The sequence below is a fragment of the Gouania willdenowi genome, chromosome 12 (genome assembly GCF_900634775.1).
Source record: "Gouania willdenowi chromosome 12, fGouWil2.1, whole genome shotgun sequence".
In the NCBI taxonomy this organism is placed as follows: domain Eukaryota; kingdom Metazoa; phylum Chordata; class Actinopteri; order Blenniiformes; family Gobiesocidae; genus Gouania; species Gouania willdenowi.
In genome coordinates this window covers 22,348,715-22,368,271 of record NC_041055.1, presented here as the reverse complement: position 1 = coordinate 22,368,271, position 19,557 = coordinate 22,348,715, and the positions used below count along the sequence as shown (strand labels likewise).

The 19,557-nt window shown below is 40.9% G+C and overlaps 1 protein-coding gene across 1 annotated transcript in view; it reads left to right on the top strand.

The window, feature by feature from the left end:
• The window catches only part of LOC114472997 (nuclear pore complex protein Nup155-like), a 32,117-nt gene that overhangs the window by 5,532 nt on the left and 7,028 nt on the right, over positions 1-19,557 (top strand). Inside the window, exons 7-23 of the mRNA XM_028462347.1 lie at positions 1,620-1,883; positions 1,963-2,128; positions 2,202-2,299; positions 3,279-3,446; positions 3,543-3,643; positions 3,848-4,018; positions 4,107-4,217; positions 7,812-7,906; positions 7,983-8,068; positions 8,142-8,292; positions 8,403-8,469; positions 8,562-8,677; positions 9,977-10,080; positions 10,254-10,387; positions 14,472-14,663; positions 17,958-18,096; positions 18,162-18,297. Coding sequence (XP_028318148.1) covers positions 1,620-1,883; positions 1,963-2,128; positions 2,202-2,299; positions 3,279-3,446; positions 3,543-3,643; positions 3,848-4,018; positions 4,107-4,217; positions 7,812-7,906; positions 7,983-8,068; positions 8,142-8,292; positions 8,403-8,469; positions 8,562-8,677; positions 9,977-10,080; positions 10,254-10,387; positions 14,472-14,663; positions 17,958-18,096; positions 18,162-18,297 — 2,299 coding nt within the window. The remainder of the gene's footprint in view (positions 1-1,619; positions 1,884-1,962; positions 2,129-2,201; positions 2,300-3,278; positions 3,447-3,542; positions 3,644-3,847; positions 4,019-4,106; positions 4,218-7,811; positions 7,907-7,982; positions 8,069-8,141; positions 8,293-8,402; positions 8,470-8,561; positions 8,678-9,976; positions 10,081-10,253; positions 10,388-14,471; positions 14,664-17,957; positions 18,097-18,161; positions 18,298-19,557) is intronic.

Genomic DNA, 19,557 nt, shown 5'->3' with positions numbered 1-19,557 from the left:
AACACCTGAGCTGAGCTGCTCTGTAACATCTACATAAATTACTAACCAACTGACAGAGTCACAGCTTTACAATTTGTCATAAGGGCACTTTACACAATTATAATTTCTAACAATCAACTTAACAGTCATATGGCCAATGAACCACAACATTGCAACAAGATAACACGTGCATACAAGGCTTGCAATGTACCCATTACTCTAACAGAGGAATATTGCTTCATATAAGCATTAGTGTTATCAACTCATGGGTTTAAAGAACGTACACAGCTCCAACAATGATATTCTGTCCAGCACCGTATTCTCAGTGTATGTCTGACTTAATTTCTTTTTTCCTCAAGGTGTTACACTGCCGATCCTATTGGCTGCTGGCTGCATCTTGTGTTTGATAATAATGCATCAATTTTAGATAGCGCTTTTTTGGACACTCATAGTCGCTTTACAGAATTAAGGGATTATTCTTTCACTCCACACTTAGTGGTGGTAAGCTACTATTGTAGCCACAGCTGACCTGGGGCAGACTGACGGAAGCGAGGCTGCCAAAGTGCGCCATCGACATCTCCGACCACCACCAACACTCACTCACACACTACATTCATACTAGGCAATGTGGGTAAAGTGTCTTGCCCAAGGACACAATGACAGATACCACTGGGGTGACCTGGAATTCTCAGTGGTCTCACATCCACCTACCACCCAGGCCTGCTTAGCGTCCGAGATCTAACGGGATTTGGCAATGACAGCTGGTATGGCCACTACTGTTTGTACGTGCACGCCTTGCGTGTGCTCATGCGTTGTCGTGTGCGTGCTGCCCTCGCAGCAGCCTCCGGGTTTCAGGCTGATCCAGCAGCTCGTTTGGGCTGCTGTGAGTTCATTATATTGTAGCGCTGCTGCTGCGGATAGATTTGTCGGTGAGAGAGTAGCCTGGTGGGAAAGATCGCTGCAGTAATATCAATTTAACGAGATTTATAATTTCATTTTTGATCAACTTAATTTAAATTAACCTAATTTAAATTATTGCATTTATTATGATTAAATGATTCCATTCACAATTCCGTTAACGCGGCTATTATAGGGCATTTAAGAATATGTTTCCTCTAACCCACCTTTTCATTATTCAAATCAAATCAAATTTATTTATGTAGCGCAAATTACAACAAAGTCGTCTCAATACACTTAACAAAATATAAAATTTATAGTAAGACAGAAAAAAACCCAACAAGTTCCACATGAACAAACATTTAGCGACAGTGAGAAGAAACATCTCCCTTTTAACAGGAATAAATCTCCAGCAGAACCAGGTTCAGAGGTGGCAGCCATCTGCTTTGACTGGTTGGGGTTAATGGACAGGAGGAAGAACAAAACAGGATAGAGAGATAGAACATTTGAGTGTCCCAGACTAGCCGAGCCGCGAACCACGGATCAGGGACTGCCATCTCCAGCCTCAAGACACCTGAAACAGGAAAGAGAGAGAGGAGTGAGGAGAAGGCACAGACTGCAGAAAAAACACGATACAGGAATACAGTGGAATGAGAATGAGTATGGGGTGGACATCAGTGTAAATGGTGTGTAAGCAGTCTGATGGGTTATTCATAATTTTTTTGTTTTCCTATTGTTGATAGGATTGAATGACAGCATGTCTGGTGGGATGCAGCTGCTCCCAGACCCACTGTTCTCCATCCCAACCGACAACACCTACATCCTGTCAATCACCTCCACCAATCTAGGACGCATATTCATGGCGGGAAAAGACGGTTGCCTCTATGAAATTGCATACCAAGCTGAGGCCGGCTGGTGGAGCCAGCGCTGCAGAAAAATCAACCACTCCAAAAGTTCTTTGTCCTTCCTCATTCCTTCTGTGCTGCAGTTTTCCTTCTCTGAGGACGGTGAGGAAAATGACTCAGGAGTGCATTGCATTGGTTGTGTGATTATGTGTAAACTAGATGCTGTTCTTGTGCTTCACAGACCCCATTGTACAGATTGCAGTCGATAATTCTCGCAACACGCTTTTCACACGTTCCGAGAAAGGCGTTCTACAGGTTTATGACCTCGGTACAGACGGTCAAGGTATGAGTCGTGTGGCAGCAATGTCTCAGAACTCCATAGTCGCAGCTGCTGGGAATATCGCCAGGTTTGTTTAACCTGAATCATACGTATTCCCAGGTTATATAAAGTTTATTCTTTTTAAACCCTTTCATTTTCAGGACGATTGATCGCTCTGTCTTCAAGCCAATTGTCCAGATCTCTGTGATTGACCGATGTGAGTCATCAGACTGCCAACTCCTGGCTGTCACACATGCAGGTAAATATTACCAAGAAGACTGGACAAACAGAGGGTGTCACAAGAACAATAGTATGACTTTGTCGTTTTGTTTTGAAAAAACGGGGGTGTGAGGGAGATAGTTTTCCAGTTACAAAATGGAAGAGACATCAGGTGTTGTGCAGATAATGTGACTTGTGAAAGAATAGGGCTCGACTTAAACTCATATCTCAATATTTTTTCTCAAAATGGTGATATACGATATAAATCTCAATATTTTTAATTCAAGTAAAGTCAGACCAGAAAAACAATTCTGGGGTAAATTTGCTGATGAAAAGTATCACACATTTATTAACATAGTTTTACTCCACTAACAGACTGCACACGTGAATGAGTTCTGTCGTGTGGCTTTAGGGGAAGGTCTGGGTTAGGACGCACTTAGCAATCCATCTAACTGTGCTTTTCATGCTTTTGGATCCTTTTGGAATTTGGAGAAGATGTGAGAGGAGGCTGAAATGCTTTTTTTTTATGTTTAAAAAATTAGCAGGTCTGCTATTGGGATTAGGCTTGAGTTTTTAGCTTTTGATAAATTGCTAAAAATGCAAGCTTTATAGTAAAAAAATATTTTGTAAAATCTGTCTATCACAAAAATTAATTTTCTTCTCATAAATTAGTTTTTAAAATCAGGTTTAATTGTAATTGGGTAATTGAAAATCGATTGCAATTGTAATTTAAAAAATCTGTTGCTGTTGTAATCATAATTGAACTGTAATCAAGTGGCTTAAAAGTGTTTTACGGGGTTGTGTATTTCAGGCTCAGTAATTATTAGTTGTAATTAATCTTGACTTTCAGGGGGAAAATTGTGATGGAAAAAATTAATTGGTTGAAATCCTTGGTCACAAAAACAGTAATAAGAAAAAATTACATCATGGCATGAAAACAATGTGTGTGACATATTTAAATAAGAGGATATAAACCTCTGACTGTGCTACAGTAATGATGCTGTGATCTATTGGTACAGGTGTGCGTCTCTACTTCAGCACGGCACCTTTCCTCGCTCCGCTGCAGAGGCACGTCACCCTGAGGCCCAGCCTACTGGCTTTGGTTCATGTCCGTCTACCACCGGGATTCTCTGCCTCCTCTACCCTGCAGAAACCTGCAAAGGTCCACAAGGCGCTGCATAGCAAAGGTAACCATTCAAAGGAGACTCGGAGCCTCTGTTTTTGTTCTGTTCTTTGATGGAATCCTTATCTGCACGGCTTGTGTTACACTTTAAACTTCACAGGCATTCTTCTGATGGCTGCTTCTGAGACGGAGGACAGTGACATCTTGTGGTGTATCAATCACGACTCCTTCCCTTTTAAGAAGCCTTTGATGGAGACACAGGTTTGAGATTTAACATTTATTAGTCTATTGAAATGCCTCGACTCCATGTTGCTTCACATATTCTGGTTTGAGTTTTAATGCTTTGTAGTAGGAAATTTCAAGCGTCAAGAAGCTTTTTCTTCTTCTCCACAAAGCAGTAAATAACGAGGTTTACTTTACTTTCAGTCGATCATGCAGCTGTCGCTTCTTTGTCTGACTTTGCAGATGATGTCTAATGTGGACGGACACTCCTGGGCTCTTTGTGCCATCGAGGAAGAAACGCCAGCCAAAATTTTTACTCCTCTGAACAGAGAACAGATTCCCATCACTGATTCCCCATTGGTTGTGCAGCAACATAACATCCCTCCACAGAAGTTTGTTCTCCTCTCTGCAAAGGTCTGCAGACAAACTGTTATTAGTTTTATTGCAAAGCAGAAAATAGTTTTTTTCCCCCCATAACTGTGGATTACTTGTGCTTCCACAGGGGAGCCATATCTTTCAGAAACTGCGGCCTGTCGACCAGCTCCGTCACCTCCTGGTGGGCTGCGCTGGAGGGGAAAGTGAAGAGATTGAACGTTTCTTCAAGCTTCACAGGGTAGGAAGGCTGTCACTCACTGTGTAACATCTTTCAGCTGCTATTGTGTTTCATGACATAAAAACGCTGTCAACAGGATTTTTCAGAGGTGTAAAGAGTACGGATATATCCTACTGAAGTACTTGTACTGTTACTTGATTGAATATGTACTTGAGTTCAAGTAGGTTATACATAAAATACTCAAATTCATGTAAAAAAAATAGCTTAATTTAATACTACTCAAAGTTACCAGTTACTTTCAGCCCCCACATTTATTTTTGGTAATAAATCTTGCTTCTGTTCCCTTGCATACAGTAAACTATAGGTTACTTTCGAAAGCTCGGTTCTATGAGTAATATGAGTGAGATGTCTCACTATGGGATGTCGCCTCTGGTGCATTCCTCAGAATACCTATTTCACTTTGCCAATCCTGATTTGCCGGTGAAGCGTATCAGTTTGATGGGAGAACCTCCCACCTCCTATAAAATGAGGGGACAAACAGGTGCGCGTTATTCTTAGAAAGCAAACCTCTTCTCCTCATTTGAGATGAAAGGGTAGTCTGGTGAGACATCTAATCATATTACTCGTAGAACTGGGGTTTACGAAAGTAACCTATAGTTCTATTTCATAATATTTTGTGAGATGTTTCACTATGGGATATGGAAACTCCCGTAGTACAGACATACAGAACCACCGTCAGATCCCATGGTGGAACCACCAATCTGGACACAAGGAGGAGCCTGCGCACACCCTTAATAAACCTGCATATCAGCGGATGCTGACTCGCTGGTTTGTACGCAAAGCCCGCTTGACAGGGCGGGGCTGCGAGCGCCTTCCATCCGTTTATCTTCAGGGAAAGAGAGGTCAGGTCCTCCGGAGCCCTCACTGAGAGGAATGTCAGCGGTGCGGTGGAGCCCTCTTCTGAAGGTAGACTGCATGCAGCTAGAGAGTACTAGAGCGGTGAGATGGCGCCGGAGGGTGACCGCATAGCCTGAGGTGGCTCGCCCACATAGTGGAATCCATCTGCAGTGCGGTGGAGCCGGCTGTCCGATCCCAGAGGGACTGCTCCCACAGTGGAGGAGTCCCCTGTCGGCAGGACAGCGGAAGCGGGGCAGAGGGTATCGGTGATTTGAACAGCGGACCCTGAGGGGCCGTTCACCGACACACAGGCGGAGACGTGAGCGGAGACATAGGCGCAGAGCCTCTTATTCCCTTTTCTTTGGTTCGCAGCACCGCTGCATAGAAGATAGTGCAAAGCCGAATATTCCCTCAGGAATGATGGGAGCATCAAGTATGTCGCATCTTTCAGCATCCATCAGCTTTGCAAGGTCAAGCCAGCAAGCACGCTCCTGGATCACCATATTCCCCATAACCTTCCCCATAGTCTGTCGTAAGCAAGCTTGGGTATGGAGGCAACCATTTGTCACTATGGACATCTCCTCTATTATTGCTGGGTCCTGGGACAAAGCGAAATCCTCACAAAGTTCAGCCTGGTAGGCGGTAAGGAGGGAGAGTACATTCATGGCCCTGACCAAGAGGGCAGCAGTCGCATAAGTCCTGTGGGACATGTCTGATTAGAGATGCTCCAGTTTCAATGGCAGCATGGGTCTACGTGGAGACACAGCAGGCTGGTGGAGGAGCAGGTGCGCCACGACGAGCTGTTCCACCTGCGACACCCTGAGCAGTTTGTGAATGGCGGGCCTGCCAAGGACAAGCCACTTCTTTGAGCAGCTCAGGGAAGAAGGGGAGCGTTTGTCTCGGAGTGCCTCTGGAGAGAGGAAGTTTCTTTCCCTCTTACGTGACCTGGTGGTGCGGCAGCGCGTTTGCAATCTTCATTTGTTTTCCACAAAGGCTTCTGTATAAAGTAAAAAAAAAAAAATTCAAAATGTACAATTTTTTTTTTAAAATAAAATAACACCAATGAATTGAATTCAAAATAAATGCTAAATTTGTGAACTCTAAAACTGAGGAATTAACTAGCATTTATTGCTGTTTTGGCGCGATGCATTACGTTTAATCGTGTTGGTCGGCTATGATGTGATACATTTCATGGTTGTCTGATAATTTCATTTTTTGTAGTTTCACAATGTCTGCTGATCATTTTAAAACAAAACAATAATAATTTACTCAGCAATGGTTGGGTGTAGAAACGTAACAAATTACTTTACTTTTAAAAAGTACTTAAGTCCAATTAAAATGACTGATTTTGTAATATACCCAAAAAAGTACCCATCAAAGCAACTAAATTACAGTAATGAGTACTTGTCATCCATTACTTTTAACTTTGTTTTTTTAAAGGGGACATATCATGGTTTTAAATCCTTCCTTTTTACATATAAATCATACAGTTGTGGTCTATATAAAGCAGAACTGCAATGCTTGGGTCTGAATTCCTCATTATTATAGCTCCACAGGCCCCTTTTCTACCCCTTTTCTGATGTGCTTCTGAGAGCAACTCGTTTTGGTGCGGTCTATTTAAATGCAAATGAAACACTCCATACCCCGCCCCCTCTTCAGGTGACACTCGGTTCAACTCCACCCTGCTCGGCCATTTTTGTAGTTTGATAAAAGAGATACGGCTATGTAGCGGCGCATAAACTTTTTATTCAGAGGTTATTTACAAAATGTCAACAACGGAAGACTTGTCCATCCAGCCTTACATGTTCGAGCCAGAGTCGGACCCAGCGGGGCAAGATGAAAAATGAAGATGATGAACCTGCAGAACCCTAACAAGTGAGCTAACACAAGCACCGAGCTAACGCTAGCGCCAAGCTAACGTCACGAAATGCATTTTAATACAGTCTTTTCAAAGACAAAAACGGCAAAATGAAATGACTAATGAAAACTTTAGACTTAAATTAAATCACGTAGGCCAAGGATCTAAAACGAGCACACAGCGCTAACATATGAAGTCTGTAGACGGTGCAACTGCTAATGCTAACAAAACAATGACATGGACGTCTTATCACACTTTTTAGCGTTATTTACAGCTTACCGAAGTGCTCTGTTCGTCGTCTCCTTCTCGGCAAATCCTTCTTTATACTGGCGGAGGTTGCTGAAGCAGTCATCCTTGAAGTGCTTCGCGCACACAAAAATGACCTTACCCACAGATGTGGGTACATTTCCGTGAAAAATAAAACTCAACCAGGCACTTCGAAAAGGTTCTGATGCTGGGAGACGGTGTAATGAAGCGTGTGGGTTACTACATCCAACAACCAAACATCTTGACTTATCCTCTCGTAACTTCGGCGTCCTTGAGCTTGGACTACAAAATAAAAGAGAGAAATAAAAATGGCGGATTGCTCGAAGTGTTGGACCTGGAGTTGATGTACTAATTTGGCAGTTCTGCTGCAAATACTGTGATGTAATAGTTAAAAAAACGTAATAGAGAATAGAAAAATCGAAACAGATTGAAAAATATGAGCAAAACAGAATATAAAGATATCTACGGAGCACCTGAAGAGACTAATTTGATTTTTTCTGTACTTCTAAGCACTCTAAATATACAACAAAATGCATTTAAGGGCTAAAAAAGTGGATTTAGCATGATATGTCCCCTTTAAATTTAATTTTACAAACAAAAAAAATGTTTTCAACTTATTTTCTTCTGCACAGGAAGAACAGGCCTGCGCTACATCGCTGATCTTGGCTTGTTCTACTGCAGCCTGTGACAGAGAAGTGTCTCAATGGGCCACCAGAGCCTTCTTCAGGTCTGGTAACACTGTTGCTGCTGATTTGCATTTTTACCCATACTAAAGTCATTCCTGTGTCTGATGCTGGGGTTAGATATGGAGGAGAAGCACAGATGCGATTTCCTGTTGCAGTAACATCCCCCGCTACGGTCGGTCCTATTATGAGCTCTCCAGCGCCAGGTAAGTGAAGTGTGTTTCAACCTTGCACAATTTTCACATTGTATGTCGAAACCTAAACACTCATTTCTTTCAGGTGTTATACCACCAGCGTTGGCCACACCTTTTGTTCCCATGCACTCCGGAGCTGCCCCCATTGCCCCCATCACTCCCATGTCTGCAGGCCCAGAGGTCATTTTCTCTGGAAAACACAATGGAATCTGCATCTACTTTGCACGTATTCTTGGGTGAGTAAAATCCTGTTACCCGTCAAAACATTTGGAGCCAAATATCTGGCGACTGAAGTGTCTTTATTTTGTTTTTGAAATCTTTAACACTTATTTCATATCTCACACAGAAATATTTGGGATGGCTCCCTCGCTGTTGAGAAAACCATGACCAAAGGAAACCAGACAGTCAGTATTGTGAGTATTAGATTTCCTGTTATTCATAGCATTTTATCAATAAAGAAAGATATAGTAAAAGTAACTCCAGCCATTATATGCTCATCTAACAGTTGGAAAGCAGTGTTGCTTCCTTTGAACTGGAGTCGGTTCTTCGTGAGCTCAGTGGTTTGCAGGAGTTTCTCGATAAAAACTCACAGTTCAGTCCCTCTTCACTCGATGCTGCCAGGTAAAAAGAATAAAAATGTGTATTTTTTAGACATGCGTAGAAAAGGGTATTATGTTAGGGTGGTTCATCAAAGCATGGTAAATAATAACATTTTAGATAACCTCGATTAGAACCCTGCATTAGGTTTTGGACTCCAGAAGATGATTTAGGAAGAAAGAGTTGTGATGCGCTTAATCAAGCAGATTATGAAGGGAACATTCTTAAAAATTCCTCCAGCAGATGTCAACAAAGCCACAGTGCTTGCTGGACTTTCTAAATAACATTTCAATGCAAGTTTCAGTTTGTTTTTGCAAAATAGAAAAATTAATCCAGTATGCTTTTTTTTACTTCACCCATCTCCATTTGTTCTAAGAATCCCCAAAACATAGTACTTGAGGTTTATTTTCCTAAACTTGCCTGTTTTCCAGAGTTTGAGCCTCTGAAAAGTCACTTTCTGAGCAACTCTACACAAACAGGCTGATTTGCGGCCTACTTATACATGAGTGTGTCTATAGATGGGACACTGACTTCCTCCTCCCTGCATGGTGACGTATGGCCAGAGGGCAGCCTGCCCTCCTCCCACCCACTCTGTAGCCAAGCTCATGTTGCTTTATAAACATGAGACAGAGCGTGGGTGTTGGGCGTTTGCCTGTACATACATAGACTGTAGAAAATACATACATAGCACTGCACGAAGGATGCTGAAATGCTCACCTTTGTGGGCGTGTCTGTTTACATATCGATCAATGAAAAAGATACTTTGGGCATGTGTATGAAACCCAAATAGCACTTTTATGATGTTTAAAGCACAGAAAAGTTGATTTAGCTTAAGTGTCTTGTGCAACATCTAAATATTAATTCATTTGCATAAAGTTTGGACCCAAATATTTTGACCAGACAGGAACCAAATGCAGGGTTCAAATGTACAGAATACCCCCAAAAACTTTTTTTTGGACAACCCTGTTGTTACCTACTTTAATTGGCTTGGATTTTAGTTTTTTAGTCCTTGGTAATAGTGTACACTTCTCTTCTCTTTTAAAAACATTAAATAAATCAAGGCTCAAGCAGATTAGCTTCAGTGTGGTGATCACATGCCTTGTTAAATTCAAAGATGCAACTTTATTTTTCTTAATAATTCAGTTTACGATGAGTGATGTTCTTGGGTGATTTCCTATCTTTTCTGCACATATAATATCTGTTTGATTGCCTTCAGTAATACAAGCAAAAATGAATATACAACTGAGAAAGAAAATGAAAATAAAATAATAAAAAAGATTTAAAAATTCCCATCTGATGTATGATGTACTGTATCTGTCGTAGCTTCACTTCCCCTGCCAATCTGCAACAGAGGCTGTTGGGATTTATGTGTCCTGATGGAGCAAACTCTCAGCAGGTTCAGCAGGATCTCCAAAGAAAATATCACAGTGAGTTACGAGTTCATATATTGGATTTTCACAGAATTGTTACTATTATTATAAATTGATAGGATTTTTTTTATTTTAATGCACAAGCAAACATTTCAAATGTAATTTATTTGAGCTTCTCTTTTGATGACGGATCCTGTTATTTTCACTCCATTTCTTATTGCCAAAACCAGCCAAGGCTCAGGTCTATGAGAAAATGTCCCTGCAGGGCATCCAGCAGCTGGTGCATCACTCCTATCAGACTCTGTCCCTGTGGAAGCTTCTCACTGATCATCAGTTCAGCCTCATTATGTCCGAACTGCCAAAGGTTTGTACGCACGCACAAAAAAATGTCAGCATTTAAACAGATGCTCACAACATCTCTGCAGGGCCAATAGTAGAGCAATGCAGCAACTGAGCACCAACAAAGGGCTGTTCTAGTTCTGCTGATCTGACAAATATTTACTTGAATGTGTTTTGAATGATGAATCTAAGCTGGTTTGGGTTAAACAAGTATTCATGTGAGTAAAAGAATGAGTCAGTGTTGTAGAACTGTTTGTAGGGAAACCCTTTTGGCAGATGAAAACAAACGGTTTCAGAAGAAAGGAAGAATATAGATTACACATTCAAATTCATTTTTATTTATATAGTGGAAAACACAAAAAGTCATGAACAAAACCCAAAAATTTCCACATGAGCAAGCATAGTTTTACAACGAAGAGAAAAAAAACTAATTTACTTCCCTTTTGGAAGGAAACCTGCAGCACCAGAGCCAACAAATCAGCTTTGACCCATAACAACCCCCGGGGCCGAAGGGAAACATCATCCGAAGTACAAGGCAGCATGACAGCCTGATATTTGTATGAACGATGACTCTGTTATTAACGGAGTGCAGCAGCAGAAAGCAAGCAGCCTTTTGTTAGAGGGAAAGTTATGCTGTCACTATGAGTAATGGAATTCTGCAGAATGAGTTGGAAGCTGCAACTTTTGGCAGTATCCTGTAGTGAGACAATAGGGTGCTTCCTTGAAACAATGTATAACTAGAACTGCAAGCAGTGATGAAAGTGGCCGAGCCTTCCCGCGCGACTTGGCCCCCAGGTTTCGCAGAGCCCGTGGAAGTACGTCACGAAGGATGACGGCTTGTGGCGAGCGTCAGGACACAGGCCAACGTCCCATTTGCAGTGAACAGATGGATATGAAGTTTTGGGAGATATGATTTAAAATGGGAAATTTGCTGGCCAAAATGCATTTGCACCCATTATAGCGCTACCTAGTGGCGCACATTTTGGTATGGGTGATCTGTGTACTCTTATTTATGTACTCTGTAAATTTCACATCCCTTAACATAATACTTCAGCTGATATAAAGGTTTGTTTATTTATGTTATGTTGTAATAAGCCACACCCACTTTGACCAATCGCAATTAACTTCGAGATACGGCCCCAGGAGCGACCCAAGGTCATACCCACTAAATTTTGTAAAAATCGGTCTTGCCATTTATGAGATTTACATTTCCCATATTTGCAGTGCCCCTTAGTGACGTAAATTACTAAAATTTTGCTTATGCCCTTACAGTCACATGCCAACCAAAAATTTACTCAGTAATTATTTGGGCATATTTTGAGCTAACAAAATTATTTTATCAACTTTAGATCAGGTCCAACTGAAAACTCTACGTGCCAAGTTTCATGCTAATTAGACAAAACCCCAAGGAGTAATTTTGACAAAGTAGTTTTTGATATGTAATGACTTACAAAAATCAATATGCTGTGGGAGTGGGCTTGGCCTATGTCAGAAGATGCGCCTTTATATAGGGAACTATGGGATGTGAAGTTTTTGAAGATGTGAATTACAATGTGAAAGTTCGAGGCCAAAATATGTTTGTAATTATAGCGCCACCTAGTGGCGCAATTTTTGGTATGGGTGGTCTGTGTTGTCTTCTATATCTACCCTGTAAATTTTACAGCCCTCAACGCAATAATTCAGCTGAAATAAATGTTTGTTTATTTATGTTAGGACGTAATAAGCCACGCCCACTTTGACCAATCGCTAATAAATTTGAGATATGGCCTTAGGAGGGACCCAAGATCATACCCACCAAATCTGGTAAAAATTGGTCTTGCCATTTAAGAGAGATAAATATTCCTTATTTACAGCGCCCCCTAGTGACCCACATTATTCAAATTTGTTCAGATTTGGTGTTGTTAGCATTTATTCTGACCGAGATATGTACCAGTTCGCGTTTTCATAGCTAGCTAGAAAATTTTACTCGTTAATAATTTGCGCATATTTTGCCCGAACAAAATTATTTTGATAACTTTACATCAAGTCCAACTGAAGACTCTATGTGCCAAGTTGCACGCTGATTGGACAAAACCCCAAGGAGGAGTTCTGATTGACCCCAGGGATGTTTGCCTCCAGAAAATGATTTTCAGAAAATTGTTGACCAAGTTTTTGTGTCAGGCACTTTGTTTATTTAGGGGTATATTTTCCCATCTGTACTTAAGCGCTTTTTTGCGCACCTGCAGTGACTCGCTTTCCTCCTACGCGTATTCTCCAGTCTCGGCTCTTGACATGCCCACCGCACGTAATTAGAGCAAAACCGCGTAGTTTGTGAATGATGGCGGGCTGAAGGAAAGGAGGCGGTGATGTCAATTTTTTGGACTGTCTAGAAATCACAGAACATGGCGTTTTCCCAACGTTTGTAAATGTCATTGAAATCCGTGAAAATGATAAAGTTCACTTTTAGTTTGAAACGCCTTCATTGATAAACAATGTAACAGGTTGATTTGATCAGATCATTGATTAGATTATTGCAATGTGACTGAGGATTGGCCGCATTCTTTTGTCCTAGTCACAGTTAAAATCTCTTTGTCATTGTCCTCATCATCGCTGTAAAGCGTGACCCAGCTAGATGCGCTGTAGATATGAGGAAATAACGTGGCCGCAGAGCATCCTGCTTTAATACAGAGGGATGTTTGCGGTGAAAGAACTATTGGCTTCCATAATACGCAGTTTTAAATATAAATTGTTTAAAGTGACTTGAGCTGAGCCTCAATGAAATATGTGTGGGAACAGTTTCTGGTCCATCCTCATCCGCAAATGACAGCTTGTTTACTCTGTAGTGGATCAAACTGTGACTTTATGTTGGACATATACAGTAGTATGAAAATAGTTGAATCACTGTGGCCAACGTAGACGAAGTCTGTGTCTGTTTTAATTAATTGCGCAGTAGCAGCTGAGTGATCACAGCTGCTGCTTCGCAACGCATGAGTCCGTGTGGCTTCAAATGTAAATAAGTCCATATTTCTAGTGCATTATATTGTTTCACCTTATCGGGGCGCTGCACTTATTCCAGGGTTTAGAAGCGCGTAGGAGGAAAAGGACTTACGCACACCGGAGAATGCGCGTAAAGCCAGATTTGAATGGGAATGCCCAAGTTTCATGGCTGCTCCACCCACGGTGTGTAACTGGGTCTGAAGGTGCGCAGTGACTGGCTTAAGTACGGGGGAGAATAGCGCGCAGCCAAAAACAGTGTCGCTGTGCTGCTTTTTGGACTTGCACACATGGGAGAATAGAGCCTTTTGTGAATAGCATAAGCAATTACGTCATGAAGGAAGCCAAGACGCCATTAAACTTTTCGTTGAGATTTTTTTTTTTGTCTTTTTTGAGCTACTAGTACTAACCTCTATGATCTGATCATCTGAACAAGACATTAATAGAATTTCCAGTGGGAAAGATATTTAAGTTTGTGGCATAGCTGGGCTGCGCAGCTTTTTGGACTCATATACCATTGATGTTCTATCGCGTCACTGTCAAAGCCAAACTTTTAAATGAGAAATTATTTATCTTGAATAGCTCTCATCCAAATCTTCTCAAATTTACTGACAACATTAATGACCACAAGAGTATGAACCATATTGGTTGTGGTGATGATATGCAGCATCAAACTTTCAGGTTTAGAGTTGGTGTATCTTGAAAATCTTTCATCCAAATTTTTGGGGTACACCTTCATTCATGACTCTCACAGAATGAATGAACGACCTCTCATCATTATATTTATAGTAAATACTGATAAGTATATGCTTTATCAATTGTACCCATCAAATTCGAAAATATCTTGAAATATGAAGCAAAAAAATAAAGTCAACTATTATTTTTGATTGATAAACATTGAATGGGGTGAAATTGACCCCAGGGTTACGGGTGTTACTATAAGATTCTAGTTAAGTTAACAAGATGAATTATAATTTTATATTTATTTAAAATTTTTGCTCCTCATTACAATGTCCAATTTGTATCTGTGGATATATGAGATTATTATCACCTCCTCACCTCTGATTGTCAGCTTTGGCCCTTCCTTGTGTTTGTCAGTGTTTACATTTTTTTGTTTTGTGTGTTGATGTTGACAGGAGTTTCAGGATCAGATGAAGGGAGCAAGTTTTAAAGACGTGGTGATTCGTGGCAAGGACTTATCCGGGGCGCTCATTACAGGACTCATTAATGTCTACATCAAAGATAATGCCTCGGTGGATGGAATCAGCAATCACCTGCGGGACCTTTGCCCCCTGCTGTACAGCAGTGATGACAGCGTTTGCTCCAAGGTATGTAGAATATCTTTGTTTTTATTTTTGCTGGGTTTAAAAAAAGGTGAGATTACCTGCTGCTATTCAAGTGTCAGATTGTGATCGTGTTGATGTGTTGTTTACACTTTTTTTCTGACCTGAGGTAATTTTGGGGGAACATGTTATTCTATTAACTCACTCACTGCCATTGACGCACATACTGTATCTGTGTCATTTCAAATCCAACCGCTCTCTAGGGATGTCCCGATACAACTTGTTCACTTGCAATACGATACCGATATTGCAGCCTTGCGTATTGGCCGATACCGATATTGATCCGATACGATTTCAACATGAATCATACATACTTTTATTGCTTATTTTGTAGTTTGGAATGTTAGAAAAGGCTTGATCAAGTGATGTTACTCAAACAGAGAACAATAGTCAGCCACAGTAGGTATGAGAAAAACTGACCCATTTATTATTAACCAATTGGTTACATAAATTTTAACCTTCAACATAATATCTGCAGTATTTAACAATTGAATAAAAACTTTGTTGAAGTGTGAACCACAGTGACCTATGGATAGAAGTGCTGGAGTGGAAAATTTTATCTGAGCGCTTATATCGGTGATTTTAGATGCTGTCCGATAAAATCCGACATTCATTTTCTGGCTAATATCAGAACGATATCTGATATCAATATCTGCCGAGCGAGTCAACAGAGCAAGTTGGATGCAGATGTAGAGCGGAGGCTGAGAACAAAGTTTGGCGGAATTTCTCAAACGTGCCCCCACACGTTTGTGAATAAAGAGCTCAACAGCAGGTAAATCACTACAACATCCTACATTTGTTGTGTTTGGAAGAGACGAAACGTATCTTTAGCCTCTCTGGTAGCTTGCCTGACGCTAGTGTGTGTGCGCACGAATGTTTGAGGGCGTTTGTGACAGGGGTTAAAGTAACTTATCACATCTACTCACATTTGATTAATTTTTTTTAAGGTACCTTGTCAGTGTATGTGTGTGTGTATGTGTCTTACTAACTTGCCTTAACTTAATACTGCAAATCAAACAAGTAAATTATTGAGTTGTTGTAAATTGTGCTTAATACATACTAATGCTATACTATCTTTCTTTTTTTTTATCAGAAAACAATAAAAGGCTTCATGATGACAGACATGATGTAACCACAGAGAGAAGCTGTATAGACTGAGAACATCCTCTACATCAGGGGTGGCGTAGTTCAGTCCTCGAGGGTCGGATTCCTGACACTTTTAGATATGTCCCTGCTCCAACACACCTGAATCAAATTAATGGCTCGTTATCATGCTTCTGCAAATCTAAGATCTAAAAGTCTCAGGAATCTGGCCCTCGAGGACTGGAGTTCGCCACCCCTGCTCTACATGTTTATCACTGACATGAGGCCTGTGTCCATGGTTGAAAATGAAGCTTAACTACAGTCATCCTCACCTTTAATCCAGGTCACATTCTTCCCTCAATGACACATTTTACATTTTACAAAGCTCATGTAGAGAAAATATGAAGAGACTTTAAAGGAAGTGAAGAATGCAAATTGTCTCTCACTGCTGATATTGTGTATGGACACATGTAGGCAATGAAGATGACCTTAAAGTTATCTGCTGCCACTACATTCACATTGGGACGAATAAAGAGGCAGAAATTAAGTGTTTTTTTTTTTATCCAATTAATCGAATAATTCATTCACCGATTAATCGATTGTGAAAAGGCCTTGATATCCAGTCAGGCATTTTCTCTTTCCCTTACTTTCTCTCCTACCTCTTTTATCTCACCCCAGAATTTGTGTTTTCACAATATTTCAAATGTAGATGTAGTTTGTTCCCATTGTTATATCTAAGGTGGGCCCATAATAGAAATATAAGGTTTCATTAGCCAGGACATAAATTAAGTGCTAATGCGGGTTGGTCAGTGACAAGTCATATATGCAAGTAGTATGGTTTAGTGGCTTCTTTGCTGGATTTATTTTTTGTTATTGGTTGATATTTTAATTTTTCCTTCAAAAATCAGTTTGACTTGTTTACATTTTCTTTGAAGGCCGACTTTTAGATCAAAGCTCCACATATGGCATTACATGGTAAAGGATCTGATTAGAGAATATTATTCTCAATCAGACTTTCCTGGTTAAATAAAGGTTTTTTTAAAAAAAAAAAAAAACACTTTTTTTTTTTTTTTTTTTTTCACAGGTTCCAGTCAATTTTGATTTCTGAGTTATTGTCTACTGATATTAAATGTTGTGAGAATTGTTACAATAAATGTAATTTAGGACAATGTTGATATTTTTGTTCCCTCTCCACATTAATTAACAAATTTGGAGAATCAGAATGTTATTGAACAACTGATTTTCATTTTTCGCTATTGTAATTATTAACTGACATCAATGCCTTTAATTGTAAAATAATGTATTTTCCCTTTGATCTGATTTTTCTTTAAGGTGGTATTAAAAAGGTCGTAAAATCTTAAATATAAATTCTTCCTACCTTTAGTCACCCTGTGCTAGGACACACTCAGGCAGAGGTCGCTCATGAATATCGCCTCGTACTGTGATGTAGTGACCAACTGGTGCCATGTAGGTGGCAGCAGTGCACCTTTGGATGAGAGATCACCTGTGATCAAAGAGTTTAGGGGGACAAGAAAGGAGTTGGCGAGGCAGAAAATGGCCCTACAAGAGTTGATGGTGAAGCTCAGCGCACACTCGAGCAGAGCATGTGTGGACCTAAGTCAACTATCGAGAGTGTTGCGATTGTGAGCGATGACAATCAACAATCCAAGCCAAACAGCGAGACTCGTAATGTTAGGGAGTAGGAGGAAGTTGCGTGGGGGGAGACTTGGAGGAAGGCCAAAAATGGTAAAGTAACCATACAACTCTGACCCAGATAGCAAAATGACAATGTTACCATCAAAAGCCCAGTCTCAGTGTTTTATAGAAGGAAATCAATATTGAGGTGTCACTAAAACAAGAGAAATTAGCCTCAAAGTCACCGACTTTTCAGAAAAAGGCTGTTTTCTCAGCTTTCTGCTCAGAAAGTGGCATTTTTTCTGAAACTTACCTATTCAACTGCTAATAACAGAAGAATGAAACAAGCTACAAACAATTCTTTTTCTAGTAATGAAAGTAGAGAGTATTCTTTCAGAATCTGGTTTCGGATTTTACATAGTCATTGTACAAAATATTCTGTGGGTCTTCAAAATTAGTCAAAATTGGGGGTTGCTGTTCTGAAAATGACTGGCAGCCAATGAGTTAAAAGGTCATTGATTCAGACTCCATAATTTGGTGTTTCTTGTTGTTCCCATTCAGGCTAATGAGTTGCTGCAGAGCTCAAAGCAGACCCAGAACAAAGTAGATAAAGAGAGAACATTAAGAGAGTCTCTGCGGCTTTATCAGCAGATCAGCCAGCACACGGACCTTCCAATGGTCTGCTCCCAGTACAGACAAGGTAGGATCATGGTAGTCAATGTGAAATGGCTCTTTTTTTATTTTATTTTATTTTTTACATCCCAGTTCGTTTCTTTGAGGGAGTGCTAGAGTTATGCCTCACAGCTGCAGACAAGAAAGATCCACAGAGACTCGGACCTCATTTCTATAAGAACGGAGAGCCTGAGGAGGACAAAGTGGGACAGCAGGCCTTTCAGGAGAGGTAATACAGGACTGAATTACCATTGTTCACCAGGGGTCAATTATGATTTTAATCGTATATTTCATAGTTAATTACAATTAGGATGTAATTATACTATAGAGTTGTAATGGAAAAATGTTTATGTTGTAATAGTAATTGAGTTCAGATAATTCACTTTGAAATTGGCATGAAAATTTTATAAAAACTGTCATTTACAATTTAATCAAATGCAAAACTGGGGAACTATATTACAGCTCTATGGCTTACAGATATTTAGTAAACTATTACTTTACGCATTTCCCCCGTTGGCTCAGATACCCCCCACCCTGTCCAGGGTGAGGGAGCTTGGGCATGCACTGATCCTTGTGGCTCCACATTGGCCTGCCAATGCGTTGGCTGGCGAAGATTTACCAGTTGCGGCGTGCTTGTCCCTGGCAGCTCCTGCTGCTCAGGGAACTGCTGTTGTAGGGTAGTGGCCCGATTTTTCACCCTCGCCCAGAGCGCCTGGTACTGTGGGCATGACCCCTGAGTGCAATCGTAAAGGGATCCACTAGATCAGGGGTGGCAAATCCTGATCCTCAAGAGCCACTATCCAGCTTGTTTTTGATGTTTCCCTCTTCCAACACACCTGATTCAAATGAACAACATCGTCATCAAGCTCTGCAGAAGCCTGATAACGATCCTGGTCATTTCAATCAGGTGTGTTGGAAGAGGGAAACATCTAAAACATGCTGGATAGTGGCTCTTGAGGACCAGGATTGGCCACCCCTGCACTAGATCTCTTTGTGATTGCAAGTGGAGGATATCTGAGGGATGGTGTTTCCAGAGTCAGCATCTACGGCCGCCTGAGGGTCTGCGCGCGCACTAGACCTCGCCCCTCAAGTTTGTCCGCTTTTACATGCTGTATGTTTCCGCCCCTTGTGTTGCACAGGCGGTTCTCCTGTCCTGATGTGTACAGATTCTGCCCTTCGGGCTGGCCTCCCTTCGATAAGCATGTCATCTCACCAAATATTATGAAATAGAACTTTAGGTTATTTACATAAACCTGGTTCTATGAGTAATATAAGTGAGATGTCTTACCAGACAACCCTTCTTGCTCGAACAAGTGAGAAGAGGTGCTTATTTTGAATTGAGAGTCTGTCCGCCTCCTCCTCTTATAGGAGGTGGGAGTGTTCTGGCGGACGGACACGATTCATCAGCCAATCAGGATCGGCAGATTGGGAAATTGCTTCTGAGGGCTGCAGATGGAGGGTGCATCCCATAGTGAGACATCTCACTCAT